Raw genomic sequence first — 26814 nt, forward strand, 5'->3', positions numbered from 1 at the left:
GGCTCATATGTGGCGTCGTGTCAAAGGCCCTGCTTGCTATTTCTTCAAAGGTTTCCAACTGATTTGTCAGGCAAGATTTTCCCTTGAGGAAACCATGCTGACTAGGGCCAATTTTATCATGTACCTCCAAGTACCCAGAAACCGCATCCTTAACAATAGACTCCAGCATCTTCCCAACCACTGAGTCAGACTAACTGGCCTGTAGTTTTCTTTCTTCTGCCTCTCACCCTTCTTGAAAAGTGAAGTGATATTTGTAATTTTCCATTCTTCCAGAACTGTTTCAGAATCCTGGGGTGTACACCACCTGGATTTATCGACCTTCAGACTTTTCAGTTTCCCAAGAACCTTCTCTCTAGTATGGCAACTTCACCCCCTTCATGACCCCTGACACCTGGAACTTCCACCACACTGCTAGTGTCTTCCACAGTGAAGAGTGATGCAAAATACTTATTCAGTTCGTCCACCATATCCTTTACTACCGCTCCAGCATCGTTTACCAGATCTGATATCCACTCTCTTTTATACCATATGTGTCTGAAGAAACTTTTTGTATCCTCTTTAATATCATGGGCTAGCTTACTTTCGTATTCCATCTTTGCCTTCTTAACGACCTTTTTAGTTGTCTTGTGTTGGTTTTTAAAAGCTTCCCAATCCTCTAACTTCACACAAATTTTTGCTCTAATATATACCCTCTCGGGTCTTTATGTTGGCTTTGGCTTCTCTTATTAGTCATGGCTGTGTCATCTTTCCTTCAGAATACTTCTTCCTCTTTGGGACTTATACAGTATATCCTTTGCCTTTTGAGTTACTTCCAGAAATTCCACAATACATTTCAGATGTGATGAGTTGTAGCCAAAGTCAATTGCTAAATGTATATGTCCTAAACCAAAAGTCACCCTACCAGTCCCTCCTCTTGGCCCTCCTGGACGAAAATAAATTTGTACCAGGAAAGGCCAAGCTAAAGGAGGATCTACTTAATTAGGGCAGCAAAAATATACATTCACGATCTGGGGACTGAGTGTAATGTATCTAAGTTTGCTGATGATACTACATTAAGTGGAAAAGCAATTTGTGCAGAAGATACAGAGAGTTTACAGAGATAGCTTGGGCCTATATCTAACCTACAGATAAGTTAAGTGAGTGGGCAAGGGCCTGCCAGATGTAATACAAAGTTGGTAAATGCGTGGTCATTCACTTTGGAAGGAAAAGTGAAAGAGCAGGTTATTATTTAAATTGTAAAAAATTGCAGCATGCTGCTGTGCAGAGGGAGTTGGGAGTGCTTTTGCATGAATCACAAAAGGTTGGTTTGCAGGTGCAGCTGGCTATCAAGAAGACAAATGAAATGTTGACCTTCATTGTTAGAGGGATTAGATTTAAGAGCAGAAATGTGATGCTGCAACTATACAGAGTACTGGTGAGGCGACACCTGGACTACTGCATGCAGTCCTGGTCTCCATACTTGAAGAAGGGTATACTGGCTTTGGAGGCGATGCAGAGGAGCTTCACCAGGTTGATTCCAGAGATGAGGGGGTTACACTATAGAACATAGAATAGTACAGCACAGTACAGGCCCTTCGGCCCACAATGTTGTGCCGACCCTCAAACCCTGCCTCCCATATAAGCCCCCACCTTAAATTCCTCCATATACATAGAAACATAGAAAATAGGTGCAGGAGTAGGCCATTCGGCCCTTCGAGCCTGCACCGCCATTCAGTATGATCATGGCTGATCATCCAACTCAGAACCCTGTACCAGCCTTCCTTCCATACCCCCGATCCCTTTAGCCACAAGGGCCATATCTAACTCCCTTTTAAATATAGCCAATGAACTGGCCTCAACTGTTTCCTGTGGCAGAGAATTCCACAGATTCACCACTCTCTGTGTGAAGAAGTTTTTCCTAATCTCGGTCCTAAAAGGCTTCCCTTTTATCCTCAAACTGTGACCCCTCGTTTTGGACTTCCCCAACATCGGGAACAATCTTCCTGCATCTAGCCTGTCCAATCCCTTTAGGATTTTATACGTTTCAATAAGATCCCCCCCTCAATCTTCTAAATTCCAACGAGTATAAGTGTAGTTCATCCAGTCTTTCATCATATGAAAGTCCTGCCATCCCAGGAATCAATCTGGTGAACCTTCTTTGTACTCCCTCTATGGCAAGGATGTCTTTCCTCAGATTAGGGGACCAAAACTGCGCACAATACTCCAGGTGTGGTCTCACCAAGGCCTTGTACAACTGCAGTAGTACCTCCCTGCTCCTGTACTTGAATCCTCTTCCTATAAATGCCAGCATACCATTCGCCTTTTTCACCGCCTGCTGTACCTGCATGCCCACTTTCAATGACTGGTGTATAATGACACCCAGGTCTCGTTGCACCTCCCCTTTTCCTAATCGACCACCATTCCGATAATAATCTGTTTTCCTGTTCTTGCCACCAAAGTGGATAACCTCATGTTTATCCACATTACATTGCATCTGCCATGAATTTGCCCACTCACCTAACCTATCCAAGTCACCCTGCATCCTCTTAGCATTCTCCTCACAGCTAACACTGCCGCCCAGCTTCGTGTCATCCGCAAACTTGGAGATGCTGCATTTAATTCCCTCATCCAAGTCATTAATATATAGTAAACAACTGGGGTCCCGGGCACTGAGCCTTGAGGTACCCCACTAGTCACCGCCTGCCATTCTGAAAAGGTCCCGTTTATTCCCACTCCTTGCTTCCTGTCTGCCAACCAATTCTCTATCCACATCAATACCTTACCCTCAATACAGTGTGCTTTAAGTTTGCACACTAATCTCCTGTGTGGGACCTTGTCAAAAGCCTTTTGAAAATCCAAATATACCACATCCACTGGTTCTCCCCTATCCGCCCTACTAGTTACACCCTCAAAAAATTCTATGAGATTCGTCAGACATGATTTTCCTTTCACAAATCCATGCTGACTTTGTCCGGTGATTTCACCGCTTTCCAAATGTGCTGTTATCACATCTTTGATAACTGACTCTAGCAGTTTCCCCACCACCGATGATAGGCTAACTGGTCTATAATTCCCCGGTTTCTCTCCTTTTTTAAAAAGTGGGATTACATTAGCCACCCTCCAATCCTCAGGAACTAGTCCAGAATCTAAAGACTTTTGAAAAATTATCACTAATGCATCCACTATTTCTTGGGCTACTTCCTTAAGCACTCTGGGATGCAGACCATCTGGCCCTGGGGATTTATCTGCCTTTAATCCCTTCAATTTACCTAACACCACTTCCCTACTAACGTGTATTTCCCTCAGTTCCTCCATCTCACTGGACCCTCTGTCCCCTACTATTTCCAGAAGATTATTTATGTCCTCCTCAGTGAAGACAGAACCAAAGTAATTATTCAATTGGTCTGCCATGTCCTTGCTCCCCATAATCAATTCACCTGTTTCTGTCTGTAGGGGACCTATATTTGTCTTAACCAATCTTTTTCTTTTCACATATCTGTAAAAGCTTTTACAGTCAGTTTTTATGTTCCCTGCCAGTTTTCTCTCATAATCTTTTTTCCCCTTCCTAATTAAGCCCTTTGTCCTCCTCTGCTGAACTCTGAATTTCTCCCAGTCCTCAGGTGAGCCACTTTTTCTGGCTAATTTGTATGCTTCTTCTTTGGAATTGATACTATCCCTAATTTCCCTTGTCAGCCACGGGTGCACTACCTTCCTTGATTTATTCTTTTGCCAAACTGGGATGAACAATTGTTGTAGTTCATCCATGCAATCTTTAAATGCTTGCCATTGCATATCCACCGTCAACCCTTTAAGTGTCATTTGCCAGTCTATCTTAGCTAATTCACGTCTCATACCTTCAAGGTTACCCTTCTTTAAGTTCAGAACCTTTGTTTCTGAATTAACTATGTCAGTCTCCATCTTAATGAAGAATTCCACCATATTATGGTGACTCTTACCCAAGGGGCCTCTCACGGCAAGATTGCTAATTAACTCTTCCTCATTGCTCAATACCCAGTCTAGAATAGCCTGCCCTCTAGTTGGTTCCTTGACATGTTGGTTCAAAAAACCATCCCGCACACATTCCAAGAAATCCTCTTCCTCAGCACCCTTACCAATTTGGTTCACCCAATCTATATGTAGATTGAAGTCACCCATTATAACTGCTGTACCTTTATTGCACACATTTCTAATTTCCTGTTTAATACCATCCCCAACCTCATTACTACTGTTAGGTGGCCTGCACACAACTCCCACCGGCGTTTTCTGTCCCTTAGTGTTATGCAGCTCTACCCATATCGATTCCACATCCTCCTGGCGAATATCCTTCCTTTCTATTGCGTTAATCTCCTCTCTAACCAACAATGCTACCCCACCTTCTTTTCTTTCACGTCTATCCCTCCTGAATATTGAATATCCCTGAATGTTGAGCTCCCATCATTGGTCACCCTGGAGCCATGTCTCTGTGATCCCAACTATATCATATTCATTAATAACAATCTACACATTTAATTCATCCACCTTGTTACGAATGCTCCTTGCATTGACACACAAAGCCTTCAGGCTCGCTTTTACAACTCTCTTAGCCCTTAAACAATTATGTTGAAAAGTGACCCTTTTTGATTTTTGCCCTGGATTTGCCGGCCTGCCACTTTTACTTTTCACCTTACTACTTTTTGCTTCTACCCTCATTTTACACCCCTCTGCCTCTCTGTGCTGGTTCCTATCCCCCTGTTGTGAACTAACCTCCTCTCTCCTAGTCTCTTTAATTTGATTCCCACCCCACAACCATTCTAGTTTAAACCTGTCTAGTAGTCTCTTAAACCTCACTAGTGTATCTGCCTCCACCCTGACTCAGGCAGTGCATTCCATGCACCAACCACTCTCTGAGTAAAAAACCTTCCTCTAATATCCCCCTTGAACTTCCCAGCCCTTACCTTAAAGCCATGTCCTCTTGTATTGAGCAGTGGTGTCTTGGGGAAGAGGCGCTGGCTATCCACTCTGTCTATTCCTCTTATTATCTTTTACACCTCTATCATGTCTCCTCTCATCCTTCTTCTCTCCAAAGAGTAAAGCCCTAGCTCCCTTAATCTCTGATCATAATGCATACTCTCTAAACCAGGCAGCATCCTGGTAAATCTCCTCTGTACCCTTTCCAATGCTTCCACATCCTTCCTATAGTGAGGTGACCAGAACTAGACACAGTACTCCAAGTGTGGCCTAACCAGAGTTTTATAGAGCTGCATCATTACATCGCGACTCTTAAACTCTATCCCTCGACTTATGAAAGCTAACACCTCATAAGCTTTCTTAACTACCCTAATCCACCTGTGAGGCAACTTTCAGGGATCTGTGGACATGTACCCCCAGATCCCTCTGCTCCTCCACACTACCAAGTATCCTGCCATTTACTTTGTACTCTGCCTTGGAGTTTGTCCTTCCAAAGTGTACCATCTCACACTTCTCAGGGTTGAACTCCATCTGCCACTTCTCAGCCCACTTCTGCATCCTATCAATGTCTCCCTGCAATCTTTGACAATCCTCTACACTATCTACAACACCACCAACCTTTGTGTCATCTGCAAACTTGCCAACCCACCCTTCTACCCCTACATCTAGGTCGTTAATAAAAATCACGAAAAGTAGAGGTCCCAGAACAGATCCTTGTGGGACACCACTAGTCACAATCCTCCAATCTGAACGTACCCCTTCCACCATGACCCTCTTGCCTTCTGCAGGCAAGCCAATTCTTAATCCACCTGGCCAAACTTCCCTGGATCCCATGCCTTCTGACTTTCTGAATAAGCCTACCGTGTGGAACCTTGTCAAATGCCTTACTAAAATCCATACAGATCACATCCACTGCACTATCCTCATCTATATGCCTGGTCACCTCCTCAGTGAACTCTATCAGGCTTGTTAAACACGATCTGCCCTTCACAAAGCCATGCTGACTGTCCCTGATCAGATCATGATTCTCTAAATGCCCAGAGATCCTATCTCTGAGAAACTTTTCCAACAGTTTTCCCACCACAGATGTAAGACTCACTGGTCTATAATTACCCAGACTATCCCTACTACCTTTTTTGAACAAGGAGACAACATTCGCCGCCCTCCAATCCTCCGGTACCATTCCCGTGGGCAACGAGGACATAAAGATCCTGGCCAGAGGCTCAGCAATCTCTTCCCTCGCCTCGTGGAGCAGCCTGGGGATTATTCCGTCAGGCCCCGGGGACTTATCTGTTCTGATGTATTTTAAGAACTCCAACACCTCCTCTCCCTTAATATCAACATGCTCCAGAACATCAACCTCACTCATATTGTCCTCACCTTCATCAAGTTCCCTCTCATTGGTGAATACTGAAGAGAAGTATTCATTGAGGACCTCGCTCACTTCCACAGCCTCCAGGCATATCTTCCTACCTTTATCTCTAATCGGTCCTACCTTCACTCCTGTCATCCTTTTTTTCTTCACATAATTGAAGACTGCCTTGCGGTTTTCCTTTACCCCACTCGCCAAGGCCTTCTCATGCCCCCTTCTTGCTCTTCTCAGCCCCTTCTTAAGCTCCTTTCTTGCTTCCCTATATTCCTCAATAGATCCATCTGATCCTTGCTTCCTAAACCTCATGTATGCTGCCTTCTTCCACCTGACTAGATTTTCCACCTCACTTGTCACCCATGGTTCCTTCACCCTACCATTCTTTATCTTCCCCACTGGGACAAATTTATCCCTAACATTCTGCAAGAGATCTCTAAACATTGACCACATGTCCATAGTACATTTCCCTGCAAAAACATCATCCCAGTTCACACCCGCAAGTTCTAGCCTTTTAGCCTCATAATTTGCCCTTCCCCAATTAAAAATTTTCCTGTCCTCTCTGATTCTGTCCTTTTCCATGATAATGCTAAAGGCCAGGGAGCGGTGGTCACTGTCCCCCAGATACTCACCCACTGAGAGAACTGTGACCTGACCCGGTTCATTACCTAGCACTAGATCTAGTATGGCATTCCCCCAGTCAGCCTGTCCACATATTGTGAGAGGAATCCGTCCTGGACACACTTAACAAACTCTGCCCCATCTAAACCCTTGGAACTAATCAAGTGCCAATCAATATTAGGGAAGTTAAAGTCATCCATGATAACAACCCTGTTATTTTTGCACCTTTCCAAAATCTGCCTCCCAATCTGCTCCTCGGTATCTCTGCTGCTACCAGTGGGCCTATAGAATACTCCCAATAGAGTAACTGCTCCCTTCCTGTTCCTGACTTGCACCCATACTGACTCAAAAGAGGATCCTGCTACATTACCCACCCTTTCTGTGGCTGTAATAGTATCCCTGACCAGTAATGCCACCCCTCCTCCCCTCCCCCGCTCTCTATCCCTTTTAAAGCACTGAAATCCAGGAATATTGAGAATCCATTCCTTCCCTGGTGCCAGCCAAGTCTCTGTAATGGCCACTAAGTCATAATGAAGAGAGAGTGAATCACCTGGGACTGGTGATCTTATAGAAACATAAAATTATGAAAGGGATAGATAAGATAGAGGCAGGAAAGTTATTTCCACTGACAGGTGAGACTAGAGCTAGGGAACATAGCCTCAAGGTTCGGGGGAGTAGACTTAGGACAGAGATGGGGAGGAACTGATTTTCCCAGAGAGTGGTGAATCTGGAATTCTCCCAATGAAAAAGTGGAGGCTACCTCAGTAAATATATTTAAGACAAGGTTGAATAGATTTTTGCATTGTAGGGGAATTAAGGGTTATGGGGAAAAGGCAGGTAGATTGAGATGAGTCCATGGCCAGATCAGCCATAATCTTATTAAATAGCGGAGCAGGCTCGACGAGCCAGATGACCTACTCCTGCTCCTATTTCTTATGTTCCTTTGTTCTTAAAATACCCTGCCTCAGATTCAACCCCTTCACAATTACGTGCCTCTACATCTACCTTATCAACACTAATTGCTACCCACAAAATGCTAAGTAGAGAGATTGTTCCAGAAACTTGAACAACAGTGTTTAGAAATGCAGCTTAGTTTGTACACTTATTGGCTCTGCTCTGCTGGCTGATTGCATTTTAATCAAATTCTTTGTCTTCAGCCAACAACACACACAAAATGTTGAAGGAACTCAGCAGGCCAGGGAGCATCAGATGGAAAAAGTACAGTTGATGTTCTGGCCCTAAACATCAACTGTACTTTTTTTCCATTGATGCTGCTAGCCTCCTGAGTTCCTCCAACATTTTGTGTGTGATGCTCAGATTTCCAGCATCTACAGATTTTCCCTCCTCTTCACCCCTTCATTCTCTGGTAGCTAAAACTCTCATTCCAGGGGCACCAGCAAGGTGAGTGTATCAGGCTCACAAGCCCCCTCATCGATGTACAGGAAGGGTTGGGGGTGTTCTTTCTTCGAATGACTGCAAAGACCTCTCCTCAGTGGCATCCCTTCCAAACTGTCCAGTCTTCTGGCCCGACTGCTAAAAGGGCCCAGTATTCACTCCCTATTCAGACTGCAGGGGACTACCTTCAATTGCTGTGTACAGTCTTTTTCAGTCTGTCATGCCATCAAAGTTGTGGAACTTGCTGTCTCTGCTTTAACTTAAATCCTTCCCCATCTATTTTCCCCAGCATCTTTTCTGTTCTGTGCTGTTCGACTAATTATCTACCTTCAGCAACCAGCCTTCATTACAGAATACCTTCACCATCACACTTTAGCATGCTGTTCGCAGGTGTCTGTCACGCTCTTGGTGGCTTCTGCATTCGTGTTTCCTGTAGGTATGTTTTCATCAGCTGTGGTCAGGTCTGATGTGGCTGGCCGGTGTTCATCACTTAGGTTCTCTGTAATGACATGCTTACTGGATGTTATGAGAATGCAGAGTGACTTGGACAGGCTGGGTGAGTGGGCAGATGCACGGCAGATGCAGGTTAATGTGGATAAATGTGAGGTTATCCACTTTGGTGGTAAGACCGGGAAGGCAGATTATTATCTAAATGGAGTCAAGTTAGGAAAAGGGGAATCACAATGAGATCTAGGTGTTCTTGTACATCAGTCACTGAAAGCAAGCATGCAAGTACAGCAGGCAGTGAAGAAAGCTAATAGCATGCTGGCCTTCATAACAAGGGGAATTGAGTATAAGAGCAAAGAGATCCTTCTGCAGCTGTACAGGGCCCTGGTGAGACCACACCTGGAGTACTGTGTGCAGTTTTGGTCTCCAAATTTGAGGAAGGACATTCTTGCTATTGAGGGAGTGTAGCGTAGGTTCACAAGGTTAATTCCCGGGATGGTGGGACTGTCATATGTCGAAAGATTGGAGCGACTGGGCTTGTATACTCTGGAATTTAGAAGGCTGAGAGGGGATCTGATTGAAACATTTAAGATTATTAAGGGATTGGACACGCTGGAGGCAGGAAGCATGTTCCTGCTGATGGGTGAGTCCAGAACCAGAGGCCACAGTTTAAGAATAAGGGGTAGGCCATTTAGAACGGAGTTGAGGAAAAAGTTTTTCACCCAGAGAGTGATGGATATATGGAATGCTCTGCCCCAGAAGGCTGTGGAGGCCAAGTTTCTGGATGCTTTCAAGAAAGAGATGGATAGAGCTCTTAAAGATAGCTGAATCAAAGGTCATGGGGATAAGGCAGGAACTGGATACTGACTGTGGATGATCAGCTATGATCACAGTGAATGGCGGTGCTGGCTCGAAGGGCCAAATGGTCTACTCCTGCACCTATTGTCTATTGTCTATTACTGGATACACTTGATCCCCCGCTCTGTGGGAGCAACAAGAAGGTGAGTTGTATGGTTTAACCTGAGTCCTGTGTTTCCATTGGCTGCCTCGCCGAGTCTGCACACACTTGTAAAAAGCACCATCTGTGGTCCTATCCATCTGGGAGCAAGCCCTGCCCTTTCACACAACACCCTCACCATGGCTTGGTTATCTAGCTGTGGGAGGACTACCTCCTTTCCCTCTGGTTCTCTCTGATCAGCAATGTGCTGCTGTTGCTTTGCTCGGTCCTTGAACTTTAAGTTAGTTACAAGGGCCTTTCACATACTGTGTCATTCTATCCCTATAAGCCTCAGGCTTCCTGCAACCTGTAGTTACCCCATAAGGGAGTTGCATTGCTCGCCCCATCAATAATTTGTAGGGGCTGAGACCCAGTGTGCAGTTTGCTGCTGCTTGTAACCTCATCAGGATTCCTGGTAATACATCAACCCATGTCTTTCCTATCTCAGCTATAGCTTTGGCTAAAGCATTCTTGATTGTTCTGTTCATCCTTTCTACCATTCCTGAACTCTGAGAGTGGTAGGGTACGTGGAACCATTATGGAATCCCTAACAGTAACAGTCGTCACATTTCCTTCCTCACTATCCCTGTGAAATGTGCTCCCTGATCCAAGTACACCTGAAATATGGTTCCCCACCTTGGGAGGATTTCCTGAGTTAGAATCTGTGCAGTGATGCTGGCAGCGGAGTCCCTTGTTGGGAAAGCCTCTACCCGCCCGGTGAAGTATCCATAATTACTTGACAGTAGCTTTTCACCCTGCTTTTGAGTAGGGACCCCGTGAAGTCCATCCGGATGTTTTCCCAGGGTCCCGTCAGCCATGGCTGATTTGCCAGCTGAAGCTTTATGCCCTTATCGGGGTTATGCTGGGCACAAATGATACAATGGCAGTAGAATTTCTCAACTTCCCCGCCCACCTCTGCCACCACCAGTCCTGCCGGAGGGTTGTGATCATGTTCTGCCTTCCCTGATGCATCACACCATGATGAAACTTAGTAGTATCTGTCTAAAACATGGTGGTGCCAGGACTATTTCCTCCCTGTGTGTCCTGCTCCCATCTGGTCCCACCTTTGCTCCCTTTTTCCTCCATTTCTCCTTCTCTTCTGCCTCCACCTCTTCAAATAATGTTACTAACCTGGCTTCCATTGTTTCTTCCTGCACACTTGCAACTTCAATTGCCTCTTGTTCCTCTGCTGCCTTCTTCACAGCGATGTCTGCCTATTCATTTCCTTTCTGCTCCTTACTCTGCCCTTTCTGGTGAGCTTTAATCTCAATTACTGCCAGCACTGCAGGCAGACTCACTGCTTCCAGCAGTTGTTGTATTCAGTGCCCATGCTGAATACCCGCCCTCTGCTGTCAGTGACTGCTCCCAGCCTCCCTGTATTCAGAAGTTCTACAGTAGTATGGGGTATATATTACATGAGTTGTCCCACCATTACAATTGGTTCAGTTAGTCACACTGCCCACACAGCACAGTGTAAAGCTGCTACAAAGCAGATAAGTACCTGTTCCCTTGAATAGTATGCCACTGGCTTGATTGTATCCCCATGGTCCTGCACCACTACTGCATTGCTGCTGTGTCAGTGAAAGGGGCGAGCCGCGTCTGGTAATTCTAGCACAGGTGCAGAGACCAGGGCTTTTGTGATATCTGTAAAAGCCTTTTCCTCATCTGGGCCCCCATCTTACTTCCTCCAGAGGGGGCTTCCCTCCTTTAATGAAAGCCTGATATCAAATTAAGGCCGTAATTGAATAGACCCATTACTTTCCTCACTCTGATGTTTACTGGGCAGAGCATGAAGCTGATTGCCGAATGTCTGTCATCTGACATGCCCTTCCTCTTTGGGGGAGCGGTATAGCGTAGGTACTGTACGGTTTCCTTTTCTACCTCAGTCTTGTGTGGACTGATTTTAATCATCTCGTCTTGTGGTGTCTCCAAAATGCTAGCTATCACCCCTAATCAACCTGCTTCATCTTCCAAAGCGATAGTATATTATCTGCATATTGTAAACTGGTCAACTCGTATAGTGTTAGGTTGAGCTTTTCTGAAGTCTGCACCATGACCGTATGAAAGTTGCTGGTGAACGCAGCAGGCCAGGCAGCATCTGTAGGAAGAGGTGCAGTCGACGTTTCAGGCCGAGACCCTTCGTCAGGACTAACTGAAGGAAGAGTGAGTAAGGGATCCTTCAGTTAGTCCTGACGAAGGGTCTCGGCCTGAAACGTCGACTGCACCTCTTCCTACAGATGCTGCCTGACCTGCTGCGTTCACCAGCAACTTTGATGTGTGTTGCTTGAAGTTCCAGCATCTGCAGAATTCTTGTTGTATGACCTTATGAAAAGTGGCTGGGCTATTGTGGATTCCCTGAGGAAGTCTGGTCCATGTATACTGCTGCCCACCCAAGGTGAAGGCAAATCATTCTTGGGACTCAGGTGCTAAGGGGAGCTCCCAAAATCTATTAGCGATATTCAGGAGACCAGCCATTCAGGATTGTTGCAGGGCTTGCCACAATGGGATGTAATCTCGGCATGGTCTTATTAAGGACAGTATAGTCTATTGTTAATCGATACGATCCTTTGGGCTTCTTTACTGGTCATATAAGTGAGTTAGCAGTTGCTGCAATGTCTCTGAGTATCCCAAGGTGTTTTAGTTCCTTCACCTTATCCTGAACAGCGGTTATTGCATCAGTTTTTAAAGGGTACTGTTTATGGGGTTTATACAGACCCTCCTCTATTTTAATTGGGTTTATCTTTACTCGACCACAATCTTGCTTGTGTCTAGCCCACACTGCTGGGAACTGCTGACAAGTAACCCATAGACACCATCCTGACTGTAGTCTTGGATACTCGGGGCAGCTGTGACTATGCTAGGCAGGTTGTGTATTACATAGAATAGTACAGCACAGTACAGGCCCTTCGGCCCAAAACGTTGTGCCGACCCTCCAACCCTGCCTCCCATATAAGCCCCCACCTTAGGTTCCTCCATGTACCTGTCTAGTAGTCTCTTAAACTTCACTAGTGTATCTGCCTCCACCAGTGACTCAGGCAGAGCATTCCACGCACCAACCAGTCTCTGAGTAAAAAACCTTCCTCTAATATCCCCCTTGAACTTCCCACCCCTTACCTTAAAGCCATGTCCACTTGTATTGAGCAGTGGTGCCCTGGAGAAGAGGCGCTGGCTATCCACTCTATCTATTCCTCTTATTATCTTGTACACCTCTATCATGTCTCTTCTTATCTTCCTTCTCTCCAAAGAGTAAAGCCCTAGCTCCCTTAATCTCTGATCATAACGCATACTTTCTAAACCAGGCAGCATCCTGGTAAATCTCCTCTGTACCCTTTTCAATGCTTCTACATCCTTCCTATAGTGAGGTGACCAGAACTGGACACAGTACTCCAAGTGTGGCCTAACCAGAGTTTTATAGAGCTGCATCATTACATTGCGACTCTTAAACTCTATCCCTCGACTTATGAAAGCTAACACCCCATAAGCTTTCTTAACTACCCTATCCACCTGTGAGGCAACTTTCAGGGATCTGTGGACATGTACCCCGAGATCCCTCTGCTCCTCCACACTACCAAGTATCCTGCCATTTACTTTGTACTCTGCCTTGGAGTTTGTCCTTCCAAAGTATACCACCTCACACTTCTCTGGGTTGAACTCCATCTGCCACTTCTCAGCCCACTTCTACATCCTATCAATGTCTCTCTGCAATCTTTGACAATCCTCTACACTATCTACAACACCACCAACCTTTGTGTCATCTGCAAACTTGCCAACCCACCCTTCTACCCCCACATCCAGGTCGTTAATAAAAATCACGAAAAGTAGAGGTCCCAGAACAGATCCTTGTGGGACACCACTAGTCACAATCCTCCAATCTGAATGTACTCCCTCCACCACCACCCTCTGCCTTCTGCAGGCAAGCCAATTCTGAATCCACCTGGCCAAACTTCCCTGGATCCCATGCCTTCTATCTTTCTGAATAAGCCTACCATGTGGAACCTTGTCAAATGCCTTACTAAAATCCATATAGATCACATCCACTGCACTACCCTCATCTATATGCCTGGTTACCTCCTCAAAGAATTCTATCAGGCTTGTTAGACACGATCTGCCCTTCACAAAGCCAGGCTGACTGTCCCTGATCAGACCATGATTCTCTAAATGCCTATAGATCCTATCTCTAAGAATCTTTTCCCACCACAGACGTAAGGCTCACTGGTCTATAATTACCCAGACTATCCCTACTACCTTTTCTGAACAAGGAGACAACATTCGCCTCCCTCCAATCCTCCGGTACCATTCCCGTGAACAACGAGGACATAAAGATCCTGGCCAGAGGCTCAGCAATCCCTTCCCTTGCCTCGTGGAGCAGCCTGGGGATTATTCCGTCAGGCCCCGGGGACTTATCTGTTCTGATGTATTTTAACAACTCCAACACCTCCTCTCCCTTAATATCAACATGCTCCAGAACATCAACCTCCCTCATATTGTCCTCACCATCATCAAGTTCCCTCTCATTGGTGAATACCGAAGAGAAGTATTCATTGAGGACCTCGCTCACTTCCACAGCCTCCAGGCACATCTTCCCACCTTTATCTCTAATCGGTCCTACCCTCACTCCTGTCATCCTTTTTTTCATCACATAATTGAAGAATGCCTTGGGGTTTTCCTTTACCCTACTCGCCAAGGCCTTCTCATGCCCCCTTCTTGCTCTTCTCAGCCCCTTCTTAAGCTCCTTTCTTGCTTCCCTATATTCCTCAATAGACCCATCTGATCCTTGCTTCCTAAACCTCATGTATGCTGCCTTCTTCCACCTGACTAGATTTTCCACCTCACTTGTCACCCATGGTTCCTTCACCCTACCATTCTTTATCTTCCTCACTGGGACAAATTTATCCCTTACATCCCGCAAGAGATCCCTAAACATCGACCACGTGTCCATAGTACATTTCCCTGCAAAAACATCATCCCAATTCACACCCGCAAGTTCTAGCCTTATAGCCTCATAATTTGCCTTTCCCCAATTAAAAATTTTCCTGTCCTCTTTGATTCTATCCTTTTCCATGTTAATGCTAAAGGCCAGGGAGCGGTGGTCACTGTCCCCCAGATGCTCACCCACTGAGAGATCTGTGATTTGACCCGGTTCATTACCTAGTACTAGATCTAGTATGGCATTCACCCTGGTCGGCCTGTCCACATACTGTGACAGGAATCCATCCTGGACACACTTAACAAACTCTGCCCCATCTAAACCCTTGGAACTAATCAGGTGCCAATCAATATTAGGGAAGTTAAAGTCACCCATGATAACAACCCTGTTATTTTTGCACCTTTCCAAAATCTGCCTCCCAATCTGCTCCTCTGTATCTCTGCTGCAACCAGGGGGCCTATAGAATACCCGCAGTAGAGTAACTGCTCCCTTCCTGTTCCTGACTTCCACCCATATTGACTCAAAAGAGGATCCTGCTACATTACCCACCCTTTCTGTAGCTGTAATAGTATCCCTGACCAGTAATGCCACCCCTCCTCCCCTTTTTCCACCCTCTCTATCCCTTTTAAAGCACTGAAATCCAGGAATATTGAGAATCCATTCCTTCGCTGGTGCCAGCCAAGTCTCTGTAATGGCCACTACATCATAATTCCATGTATGTATCCAAGCTCTCAGTTCATCACCTTTGTTCCTGATGCTTCTTGCATTGAGGTACACACATTTCAGCCCTTCTACCTTACTGTCTTTACACCATTTATTCTGCTTCTCTTTCCTCAAAGCCTCTCTGTATGTTAGATCTGGCTTTACTCCATGCACTTCTTTCACTGCTGTATCGCTCTGGGTCCCATCCCCTTCGCAAATTAGTTTAAACCCTCCTGAACCATGCTAGCAAACCTACCTGCAAGGATATTGCTCCCCCTCGAGTTCAGGTGCAACCCATCCAATCTGTACAGGTCCCACCTTCCCCAGAAGAGATCCCAATGATCTAAAAATCTAAAACCCTGCTCCCTGCACCAACTCCTCAGCCACGCATTCAACTGCCATCTCCTCCAATTCTTACCATCACTGTCACGTAGCACTGTCAGCAATCCTGAGGATGTCACCCTTGAGGTCCTGTTTTTCAGCCTTCTGCCTAATTCCCAAAACTCACACTTCATGTCCTCATCCCTCTTCCTGCCTATGTCATTGGTCCCAACATGTATCACGACTTCTGGTTGCTTTCCCTCTCATACCAGGATGTCGTGCACCCGGTCAGAGACATCCCAGACCCTGACACCCGGGAGGCAACAAACCATGGGGGTGTCCTTCTCACGTCCATAAAATCTCCTGTCTGCTCCCCTGACTGTAGAGTCTCCAATGACAACAGCTCTCCTTTTCTCCGTCCCACCCTTCTGCACCACAGGGTCAGATTTAGTGCCGGAGGCCCTGCCACCATGGCTCACACCTGGTCGGTCGTCCCCGCCAACAGTATCCAGGACGGTAAACTTATTATTCAGGGGAATGGCTACAGGGGTCCTCTGCTCTACCTGTCTGCTCACCTCCGCTTTCCCCCCTCTGACTGTCACCCAACGACCTGCTTCCAACAGCCTAGGTGTGACTACCTCCCTGTAGCTCTCATCTATGACTGCCTCATTCTCCTTTATGAGTCGAAGGTCATCCAGCTGCTGCTCCAGATTCCTTACACGGTCTTCCAGATCGCCCAACCGTATGCACTTCTGGCAGATGTGACTCTGCGGGAGAGGGGCATTCCCTCAAGACTGCCACATCTCACATGAGAGGCACATCACCATCTCAGGAGACATTGTAAAAACTAACTGCGAGCAAGCTTGTCCTCCGCCTCTTCGCGTTGAAGCCTCTTGAGTCAAAGCCTCAAAGCACCACTCCTTCACTGGCCCACTCACGCACTGGCCGCTTTCCACTTTCAATATTCTATTGGTTGTGCATGTTTGCTGGCCCTGATTTGTCCATATTATTTCTCCTTTCCTGAATCAATAAAGGCCCCTGCTTCCCTTAGGATGTCTATGCCATGGATAGTCCAAATCGATTATTTGGACATACCCAGAAATACACTGGAAGCTGCACTCTGCCAATTTTGAGTATTTGTGACTCGCTTCTTTCTGCTTTCACTGTTTTCCCTCCTACATGCATAATATAAATAGCCTGTCTGGTTGTTGGCAAGGGTTGGTCAGTTTTCAATAGCGACTCCCCTTTGTCCACTACCCTATCGTATTGCCAACCCCCTAACATAGCTGTCGGGTACATCTGCAGGCCACCAGCGCTGGCAGTGGGGGCCACCGCCACATCTTTTACTGACTTAGCTCTGTGATCTGATGGACAGTCAGACTGTGTGCCGATAGGGTGAGAGATTACGTGTCTGCTGTGACGTGCACCTGTTTACCTTTCCTCTTTTTTGGACACTGCCTCCACCCATGCCCCGATAGGCCGCACCTGTAGTATGTCAACTCCTTTACGTTCCCACGTCTATTCCAGCAGTTCCTTGCTTCATGCCCTGGCTGCCAGCAAATAAAACAAATTCTCTGGGACATCACAGCAGCTACATCCACTGTAGCCATTTTTGAGCACCTGAACTCATGATGCCTGCTGTATTCCTTTGCATCACACTCGCAAAACACATATGCTAAAATGCAGCTCCCCTAATGAATATACACCCCCCACTTTGGCATCCTGAACCTCGGTAACCACCCTTCGCAACTGGAGGCTCCATCTCACCAAATTAACACGCAAGGTTTTGTCTCTTACATAAACATACATGCACACACAAATACCACTTTTATATCTTCCAGTTCAGCTCTCCATGTTTGTGATATCTCGTGTTCCTGTGTACCACCGACCGGAACAGATCCAAGTGTGAGTGCTAATTTTTAAAAATACTCAGCCACTTAGACTGCTAAAGTCGCTGGCCACATGGTGGGTCACGAAGGTATCCCACTTCTGACACCAAATGTTGTTGAGTGAATGAAGTGGATGGAGAAGCGAACTGGTAGATACAAAACAGCTTCTTTTTTCGACAAAACAGGCATCATACAGAGACACTTCCAGTCGAAAAGTCTGGTTGGCCCAACATGGGGCTCGATATTTATGTGCCAGACATCCAAGGACAGCTTCATAGTTACAGGGTATGGACAATGCTTTATTTGAAATGACATACAACATCCACACCTCCTGATTCGCATCCAAACCACAGGCATCCAAATGAATTTTAATCAGCATTGTATGTCTGGGATTCACAACTCTTAAGAACCCACTGTTCAGAGCTGCACTCCAAATTAAATGCACAATACATTTTCAGATGTGAAGACTGGTAGCTAAAGTCAATTGCTAAATGTATAAATCCTAAACCCAAAAATTGCTCTAACAGGCTCAACCACAAGCTGCTCAAAAAGGCCATCTCAGAATTGGAATCAGAATGAGAATCTGGTCTATTATGACCGACATGTCATGAAAGTTGTTAACTTAGCAGCAGCTGTTCAATGCAATACATAATATAGAGGAGAGAAATAACTAATTAAGTCAATTACAAAAATTGTGCAGAAACAGAAATAACATATATTGAAAAAGTGAGATAGAGTTCACAAGTTCAATGTCCATTTAGGAATCAGATGGCAGAGGGGAAGAAGCTGTTCCTGAATCGCTGAGTGTGTGCCTTCAGGGTTCTGGACTCGTAGGCACTCTCGGAATTATCCCTCCTATAATCCAGCACCAACCCGAGTTTCCCAGTCTACCTGCATATTGCGGTCCCCCCCTGACTGTTGTAACATTGCTGTTTTGGCAACACCACCTGCCCCGCCTTCTTGCCTGTCCTTTTGATACAATGTGTATTCTTGGATATTAAGCTCCCAGCTATAATCTTTCAGCCATAATTTAGTGATGCCTACACTATCATACCTTGCAACTGTCTGCAAGATGTTCTACCTATTCCGTATACTGTGCACATTCAAACACCTTCAGTTCTGTATTCACCCTTTTCACCCAGAGAGTGGTGGATATATGGAATGCTCCACCCCAGAAGACTGTGGAGGCCAAGTCTCTGGATGCTTTCAAAAAAGAGATGGATAGAGCTCTTAAAGATAGTGAAATCAAAGTTTATGGGGATAAGGCAGGAACTGGATACTGATTGTGGATGATCAGCCATGATCACAGTGAATGGCGGTGCTGGCTCGAAGGGCCGAATGGCCTACTCCTGCACCTATTGTCTATTTTCAATTTTGTTCGCTTTTTATGTTACAACTCAGCTGGTTGACTGCAATTTTGCCCTATCAACAACCTCTCCTCACTACGTATTACCTCTGTTTGTTATCCAGCTACCTCACCTACAGCACTATTATCCGTCTTTCCTATGATACTTCTTGCATTGAAATATAGGCAGCTCAGGACACTAGACACACCATGCATCTGACTACACAGTCTCTCCACTGACTGTTCTAGCTCACTGGTTCCCTCCCCCCTGCAACTCTAGTTTAAACCCCACCATGCAGCATTAAAGAACCTTCCCACTAGGATATTAGTCCCCCTCCAGCTCATGTGCAAAACAATCCTTTTGTACAAGTCCCACCTTCCCTGGAAGCATGCCTAATGATCCAGAAATCTTATGCCCTCCCTCCTACACCAACTTCTCAGCCACATATTAAACTGTATAATCTTTGTAGTTCTGGCCTCACAAGCACATACGTAGCACATATAGCATCCTGAGATCACAACCCTGGAGGTCCTGCACTTTAACTTAGCACCCAACTCCCTGAACTCCCTATGCAGAACCTCGTCACTCGTCCTACCTATGTCATTGGTACCTACATGAACCATGAATTCAGGCTGTTCACCCTCCCACTTAAGAGTGCCGAGGACTCGATCTGAGATAACGCGGGGCCCTGGTGCACCGTGAGGCAACATACCATCCAAGAATCTCATTCTCGCCTACAGAACCTCCTGTCCGTTCCCCTGACGAACAAATCCCCTATCACTACAGCATGCCTCTTTTGTCCCCTTCCTTTCTGAGCCACAGTGCCAGAGACCCAACCACTGTGACTTTCCTCTGTTAGGCCATCCCCCCGACAGTATCCAAAGTGATATACCTGTTGTTTTTTTCAGGAGTAGAATTAGGTCCATCTAGTCTGCTCCGCCATTCAATCATGGCTGATCCTTTTTGCCCTCCTCAGCCCCACACACCAGCCTGCTTCCTGTTACCTTTGATGCCGTGTCCAATCAAGAGCCTATCAGGCTCTGCTTTAAATATACCCAGTGAGCTGGCCTCCACAGCTGTCTGTGGTAATAAATTCCACAAATTCACCACCCTTTGGCTAAAGAAATTTCTCCACATCTCTGTTTTGAAAGGGCACCCCTTTATCCTGAGGCTGTGCCTTCATGTCCTAGACTCTTCCACCATGGGAAACATACTTTCCATATCTGCTCTGCCTAAGCCTTTCACCATTTTTTAAAGTTTTCAATGAGATCCTCCCTCATCCCTCTAAATTCCAGTGGATACAGACCCAGAACCATCAAACATTCCTCATATGATAACCCTTTCATTCCCGGAATCATTCATGTGAACCTCCTCTGACCCCTCTCCAATGCCAGCACATCTTTTCTGAGATGAGGGCCCCCAACTTGTTCTTAATATTCAAGGTGAGGCCTCACCAGTGCCTTATAAAGCCTCAGCATCACGTCCTGCTCGTGTATTCTAGACCTCCTGTAATAAATGCTAACATTGGATTGGTTAACTAATAGAAAAAGTTTGGATACGTGGCTGTTACTGTGATTGTCCGTCAGTGGTGAACGGTGCGCCACAGGGATTGGTGCTGGGCCCGCAACTGTTCACGATATGCAGTAAAGATCTGGAAGAGGGAATCGAGCGTAGTATATTTAAGTTTGCTGTTAATACCAAATTGAATGGAAAAGCAAATTGTGCAGAAGATACAGAGAGTCTGCAGAGAGATATAGATAGGTTAAGTGAGTGGTCAGGGATCTGGTAGATGGAGTATAATGCTGGTAAATGCAAGGTTATCCACTTTGGTAGGAAAAATGAAAGCAGATTATTATTTAAATGGTGAAAAATTGCAGCACGCTGCTGCGCAGGGGGACTTGGGAGTGCTTGTGCATGAATCACGAAAGAGGAGTTTGCAGGTGCAACAGATTATGAAGAAGGCAAATGGAATGTTGGCCTTCATTGCTAGAGGGATTGAATTTAAGAGTAGGGCGGTTATGCTGCAACCGTACAGGGTACTGGTGAGGCCGCACCTAATTTGCACATTGCATGTTCAGACGTAGACGTAAGGTGAAGATTCTTACTCCACGTGTATGTGAAGGATGTAAGAAAGTTAGTTCAATTCAATCCAATTCCTTACTTGAGGAGGGATATACTGGCTTTGGAAGTGGTGCAGAGGAAGCTCGCCAGGTTGATTCCAGAGATGAGAGGGTTAGACTATGAGGAGAGATTGAGTTGACTGGGATTGTACTCGCTGGAATTTAGATGAATGAGAGGAGATCTTATAGAAACATATAAAATTATGAAAGGGATAGATAAGATAGAGGTAAAGAAAGTTGTTTCCACTGATAGGTGAGGCTAGAACGAGGGGACATTCCAGATTCGGGGGAGTAGATTTTAGAAGGGAGTTGAAGAGGAACTGCTTTTCCCAGTCTGGTGAATCTGTGGAATTTTATGCGTAATGAATACCCAAGTCCAGCCGGAATATAACTCACAAGTGCTCTTGAAAGTCGAGTATTAACCCTACCTACCAACAACCAAGCATTGCCATCCTGGTCCCCTTCGTGATAGCTTATGAAGAAGCATGTGACTTCCCTCCCAGAGATGATAGGTGTTTGTGCACTCGACTCTTGAAGGCTTGGACCCCATCGTCACAGATGTTTCCAACCACAGCATCTGGAAGGCTGTTCCAAATTCTGATAGCACAGTGAAGGTTGCTTCTATCCAGTGTGTAGGTTCTTGCATCAGGCATAGAAACAGCATGAGCAGGCATAGATAAACTTGATCGTGTGGTGCGCTGTCTCTCATAAGATGAAGGCAGCATGGCGCAAATGTCTGCAGGGCTGTGGCTGGTGTGCATTTTGTAGCTGCACAACCTGTCATCTGTGGTGCAAGCTACTGATGGCGACTTCTCATGAGCTGTGGCTTCATCTACACCTATAATCCTGAGAGCCTTTCTTTGAATGGAATCAAGCTGGCTGAGGACACTCTGTGAGGCATTCATCCATGATAAGCAGGCATACTCCATGATACTTCGAACCTGGGCTTTGTAAACCGTGGCTCTACCCTCTTTGTCTAGTTTGGATGCTGCTTTCCGCAGAGCTCCAAGCCTTTGTCCAGCATTGTTTGAAATAGTGGAAAGGTGTTTATCCCAGACCAACTTGCTGTCACTATTAACACCAGCTTGCAGTTCCCAAAATACAGTTCCCAAAAACTTAGTCTTGCATTAATTCAACTAATGTATCATAAAAAGTATATTAAAAAAAAATTGATTCCAGGGTTAGATTGATCTTAGAGTAAGTTAAAAGGTTGGCACAATATCATGGTCTGAAAGGCCTTTATTATGTTGTCATGTTCTCTGTACTTTGATACTGTAATATGGGTAAATAATAAGGAAAATTTGCCTTTAGATCTCAGTGAGCAATTGATTTCTCATTTGTCTTCCAGAACCCGGTGAAGCGGATCCCAGACTCGCATGAAATCACGCTGATCCATGGCAAAAAAACGGTGAGATGTGTCCCAACTTGGGAACACAAAAGTATCAAAAAGAGTATCAGCACAGTGTCCCAAACACAAGAGCATCAGGAACAGAAGCAGGTTGAAGTGTTTCAACTACAGACATGACACCTGCTGCCATTCAGGAAGATAATAGCTGAATGTGAGCATCAAATTTACTTTTCTGCCCAAACATGTATCCTCTGTACATAGTTCTCAAAAAGTTGTGCCACAGTTAGATGGGGAGGTAGAGAAGATGGTTGGCGCACTTGCCTTCATTGGTTCGGGCATTTAGGACAAGAGTTAGGATGTCATGTTACTGCTGCACAAGTCATTGGTGAGACCAAACGTTATGTGCGGTTCTGGTCACCATACTAAGGGACGGATGTGACTAAGCTAGATATGATACAGAAATGATTCATAACATGACTGGAGGGTCACAGCTGTAAGAAGAGGACAAGAGGATAAAATGTGAGAGAATAGGACCAATCAAGTGTGACAGTGGAAAAGTGTGTCTGGAACCAGAGGAGATAGCAGAGGTACTTAATGAATACTTTCCTTCAGTATTCACCACAGAAGAGGTCCTTGGCGATTGTAGGGATGACTTGCAGCGGACTGAAAAGCTTGAGCATGTAGATATTAAGGAAGAGGATGTGCTGGAGCTTTTGGTATGAATCAAGTTGGATAAGTCACTGGGACCGGACAAGATCTACCCCAGGCTACTGTGGGAGGCAACAGAGGAGATTACTGAGCCTCTGGCAATGATCTTGGCATCATCAACGGGGATGGGAGAGGTTCCGGGGGATTGGAGAGTTGCAGATGTTGTTCCCTTATTCAAGAAAGGGAGTAGAGGTAGCCCAGGAAATTATGGACCAGTGAGTCTTACTTCAGTGGTTGGTAAGTTGATGGAGAAGATCCTGAGAGGCAAAATTTATGAACATTTGGAGAGGCATAATATGATTAGGAATAGTCAGCATGGCTTTGTCAAAGGCAGGTCGTGCCTTATGAGCCTGATTGAATTTTTTGAGGATATGACTAAACACATTGATGAAGGTAGAGCAGTAGATGTAGTGTATAAGGATTTCAGCAAGGCATTTGATAAGGTACCCCATGCAAGGCTTATTGCGAAAGTAAGGAGGCATTGCTTTGTGGATCCTGAACTGGCTTGCCCACAGAAGGCAAAGAGCGGTTGTAGACGGGTCATATTTTGCATGGAGGTCGGTCACCAGTGGAGTGCCTCAGGGATCTACTCTGAGTCCCCTACTCTTCGTGATTTTTATAAATGACCTGGATGAGGAAGTGGAGGGATGGGTTGGTAATTTTGCTGATGACACAAAGGTTGGGGGTGTTGTGGATAGTCTGGAGGGCTGTCAGAGGTTGCAGCAGGACCTTGATAGGATGCAAAACTGGGTGAGAAGTGGCAGATGGATTTCAACCCAGATAAGTGAGGTGGCTCATTTTGGTAAGTATAAAATGGTAGAATGTAATATAATGTAATATAATGGTAGAATATAGTATTAATGATAAGACACTTGGCAGCGTGGAGGATCAGACAGATCTTGGGCTCCTTTTCTCCTTGGAGCAACGGAGGATGAGAGGTGAACTGATAGACGTATGAACATAGAACATAGAATAGTACAGCACAGTACCGGCCCTTCGGCCCACAATGTTGTGCCGACCCACAAACCCTGCCTCGCATATAAGCCCCCACCTTAAATTCCTCCATATACCTGTCTAGTAGTCTCTTAAACTTCACTAGTGTATCTGCCTCCACCACTGACTCAGGCAGTGCATTCCACGCACCAACCACTCTCTGAGTAAAAAACCTTCCTCTAATATCCCCCTTGAACTTCCCACCCCTTACCTTAAAGCCATGTCCTCTTGTATTGAGCAGTAGTGCCCTGGGGAAGAGGCGCTGGCTATCCACCTTATCTATTCCTCTTATTATCTTGTACACCACTAGTCACAATCTTCCAATCTGAATGTACTCCCTCCAGCACCACCCTCTGCCTTCTGCAGGCAAGCCAATTCTGAATCCACCTGGCCAAACTTCCCTGGATCCCATGCCTTCTATCTTTCTGAATAAGCCTACCATGTGGAACCTTGTCAAATGCCTTACTAAAATCCATATAGATCACATCCACTGCATTACCCTCATCTATATACCTGGTCACCTCGTCAAAGAACTCTATCAGGCTTGTTAGACACGATCTGCCCTTCACAAAGCCATGCTGACTGTCCCTGATCAGACCATGATTCTCTAAATGCCTATAGATCCTATCTCTAAGAATCTTTTCCAACCACAGACGTAAGGCTCACTGGTCTATAATTACCCAGACTATCCCTACTACCTTTTTTGAACAAGGGAACAACATTTGCCTCCCTCCAATCCTCCGGTACCATTCCCGCGGACAACGAGGACATAAAGATCCCAGCCAGAGGCTCAGCAATCTCTTCTCGCCTCGTGGAGCAGCCTGGGGAATATTCCGTCAGGCCCCGGGGACTTATCTGTCCTAATGTATTTTAACAACTCCAACACCTCCTCTCCCTTAATATCAACATGCTCCAGAACATCAACCTCACTCATATTGTCCTCACCATCATCAAGTTCCCTGTCATTGGTGAATACCAAAGAGAAGTATTCACTGAGGACCTCGCTCACTTCAACAGCCTCCAGGCACATCTTCCCACGTTTATCTCTAATCGGTCCTACCTTCACTCCTGTCATCCTTTTTTGCTTCACATAATTGAAGAATGCCTTGGGGTTTTCCTTTACCCTACTCACCAAGGCCTTCTCCTGCCCCCTTCTTGCTCTTCTCAGCCCCTTCTTAAGCTTCTTTCTTGCTTCCCTATATTCCTCAATAGACCCATCTGATCCTTGCTTCCTAAACCTCATGTATGCTGCCTTCTTCCACCTGACTAGATTTTCCACCTCACTTGTCACCCATGGTTCCTTCACCCTACCATTCTTTATCTTCCTCACTGGGACAAATTTATCCCTTACATCTCGCAAGAGATCTCTAAACATCGACCACATGTCCATAGTACATTTCCCTGCAAAAACATCATCCCAATTCACACCCGCAAGTTCTAGCCTTATAGCCTCATAATTTGCCTTTCCCCAATTAAAAATTTTCCTGTCCTCTTTGATTCTATCCTTTTCCATGATAATGCTAAAGGCCAGGGAGCGGTGGTCACTGTCCCCCAGATGCTCACCCACTGAGAGATCTGTGATCTGACCCGGTTCATTACCTAATACTAGATCTAGTATGGCATTCCCCCTGGTTGGCCTGTCCACATACTGTGACAGGAATCCATCCTGGACACACTTAACAAATTCTGCCCCAGCTAAACCCTTGGAACTAATCAGGTGCCAATCAATATTAGGGAAGTTAAAGTCACCCATGATAACAACCCTGTTATTTTTGCACCTTTCCAAAATCTGCCTCCCAATCTGCTCCTCTGTATCTCTGCTGCTACCAGGGGGCCTATAGAATACCCGCAGTAGAGTAACTGCTCCCTTCCTGTTCCTGACTTCCACCCATATTGACTCAAAAGAGGATCCTGCTATATATGATGATGAGAAGTATTGATCATGTAGATAGAGGCTTTTTCCCAGGGCTGAAATGGCTAGCATGAGAGGGCGTAGTTTTAAGGTGCTTGGAAGTAGGTACAGAGGAGTTGTCAGGAGTAAATTTTTTACGCAGAGAATGGTGAGTGAGTGGAATGGGCTGCCAGCGATGATGGTGGAGGTGGATACTATAGGATCTTTTAAGAGACTCCTGGATCGGTACATGGAGCTTAGAAAAATAGAGGGTTATAGGTAATCCGTGGTAATTTCTAAGGTAAGGACATGTTTGGCACAACTTTGTGGGCCGTAGGGCCTTTATTGTGCTGTTGGTTTTCTGTGTTTCTCAGAAATTGGATAGGCTGGGACTGTTTCCCTGGTGAGATGGAAGCTGATGGGTGAACTTATAGACATCTATAAAATCATGAAGGACATAGCTAAGGTGGATGGTCACAATCTTTTCCCCATGATGGGGTAGTCTAAAACTAGCAGACATAGTTTTCAGGTCTAGGGGATTTTCTTAAGGGACCCAAGGGGCTAGTTTTTTCACACAGGATGGTGGGTATATGGAATGACCTGCCAGTGGAAGTGATGGAGGTGGCTTCAATTAGATTTAAAAGACATTTGGACTGGTTCATGGATAGGGAAAGTATAGAGGTATAGAGCAGTATAGTACAGGAACAGGCCCTTCAGCCTACAATTTCTTGCCGAACAAATCAAATTAGTAAATGCCAACTCAGACATCCCACCTTTCCCGGAAGTTCCTGGAGTCTCCCGCATATCGATAGTGGCG

General features: G+C 45.6%; 1 protein-coding gene across 3 annotated transcripts in view; it reads left to right on the forward strand.

Moving 5' to 3' along the window:
- The window catches only part of LOC140197486 (WD repeat-containing protein 70), a 184489-nt gene that overhangs the window by 38233 nt on the left and 119442 nt on the right, over nt 1-26814 (forward strand). For all 3 annotated transcript variants that reach the window (XM_072257452.1, XM_072257453.1, XM_072257451.1), the window contains one exon: nt 22406-22465. In XM_072257452.1, coding sequence (XP_072113553.1) covers nt 22406-22465 — 60 coding nt within the window. The remainder of the gene's footprint in view (nt 1-22405; nt 22466-26814) is intronic.

Source organism: Mobula birostris, chromosome 5 (genome assembly GCF_030028105.1).
Source record: "Mobula birostris isolate sMobBir1 chromosome 5, sMobBir1.hap1, whole genome shotgun sequence".
Classification (NCBI taxonomy): Eukaryota; Metazoa; Chordata; class Chondrichthyes; order Myliobatiformes; family Myliobatidae; genus Mobula; species Mobula birostris.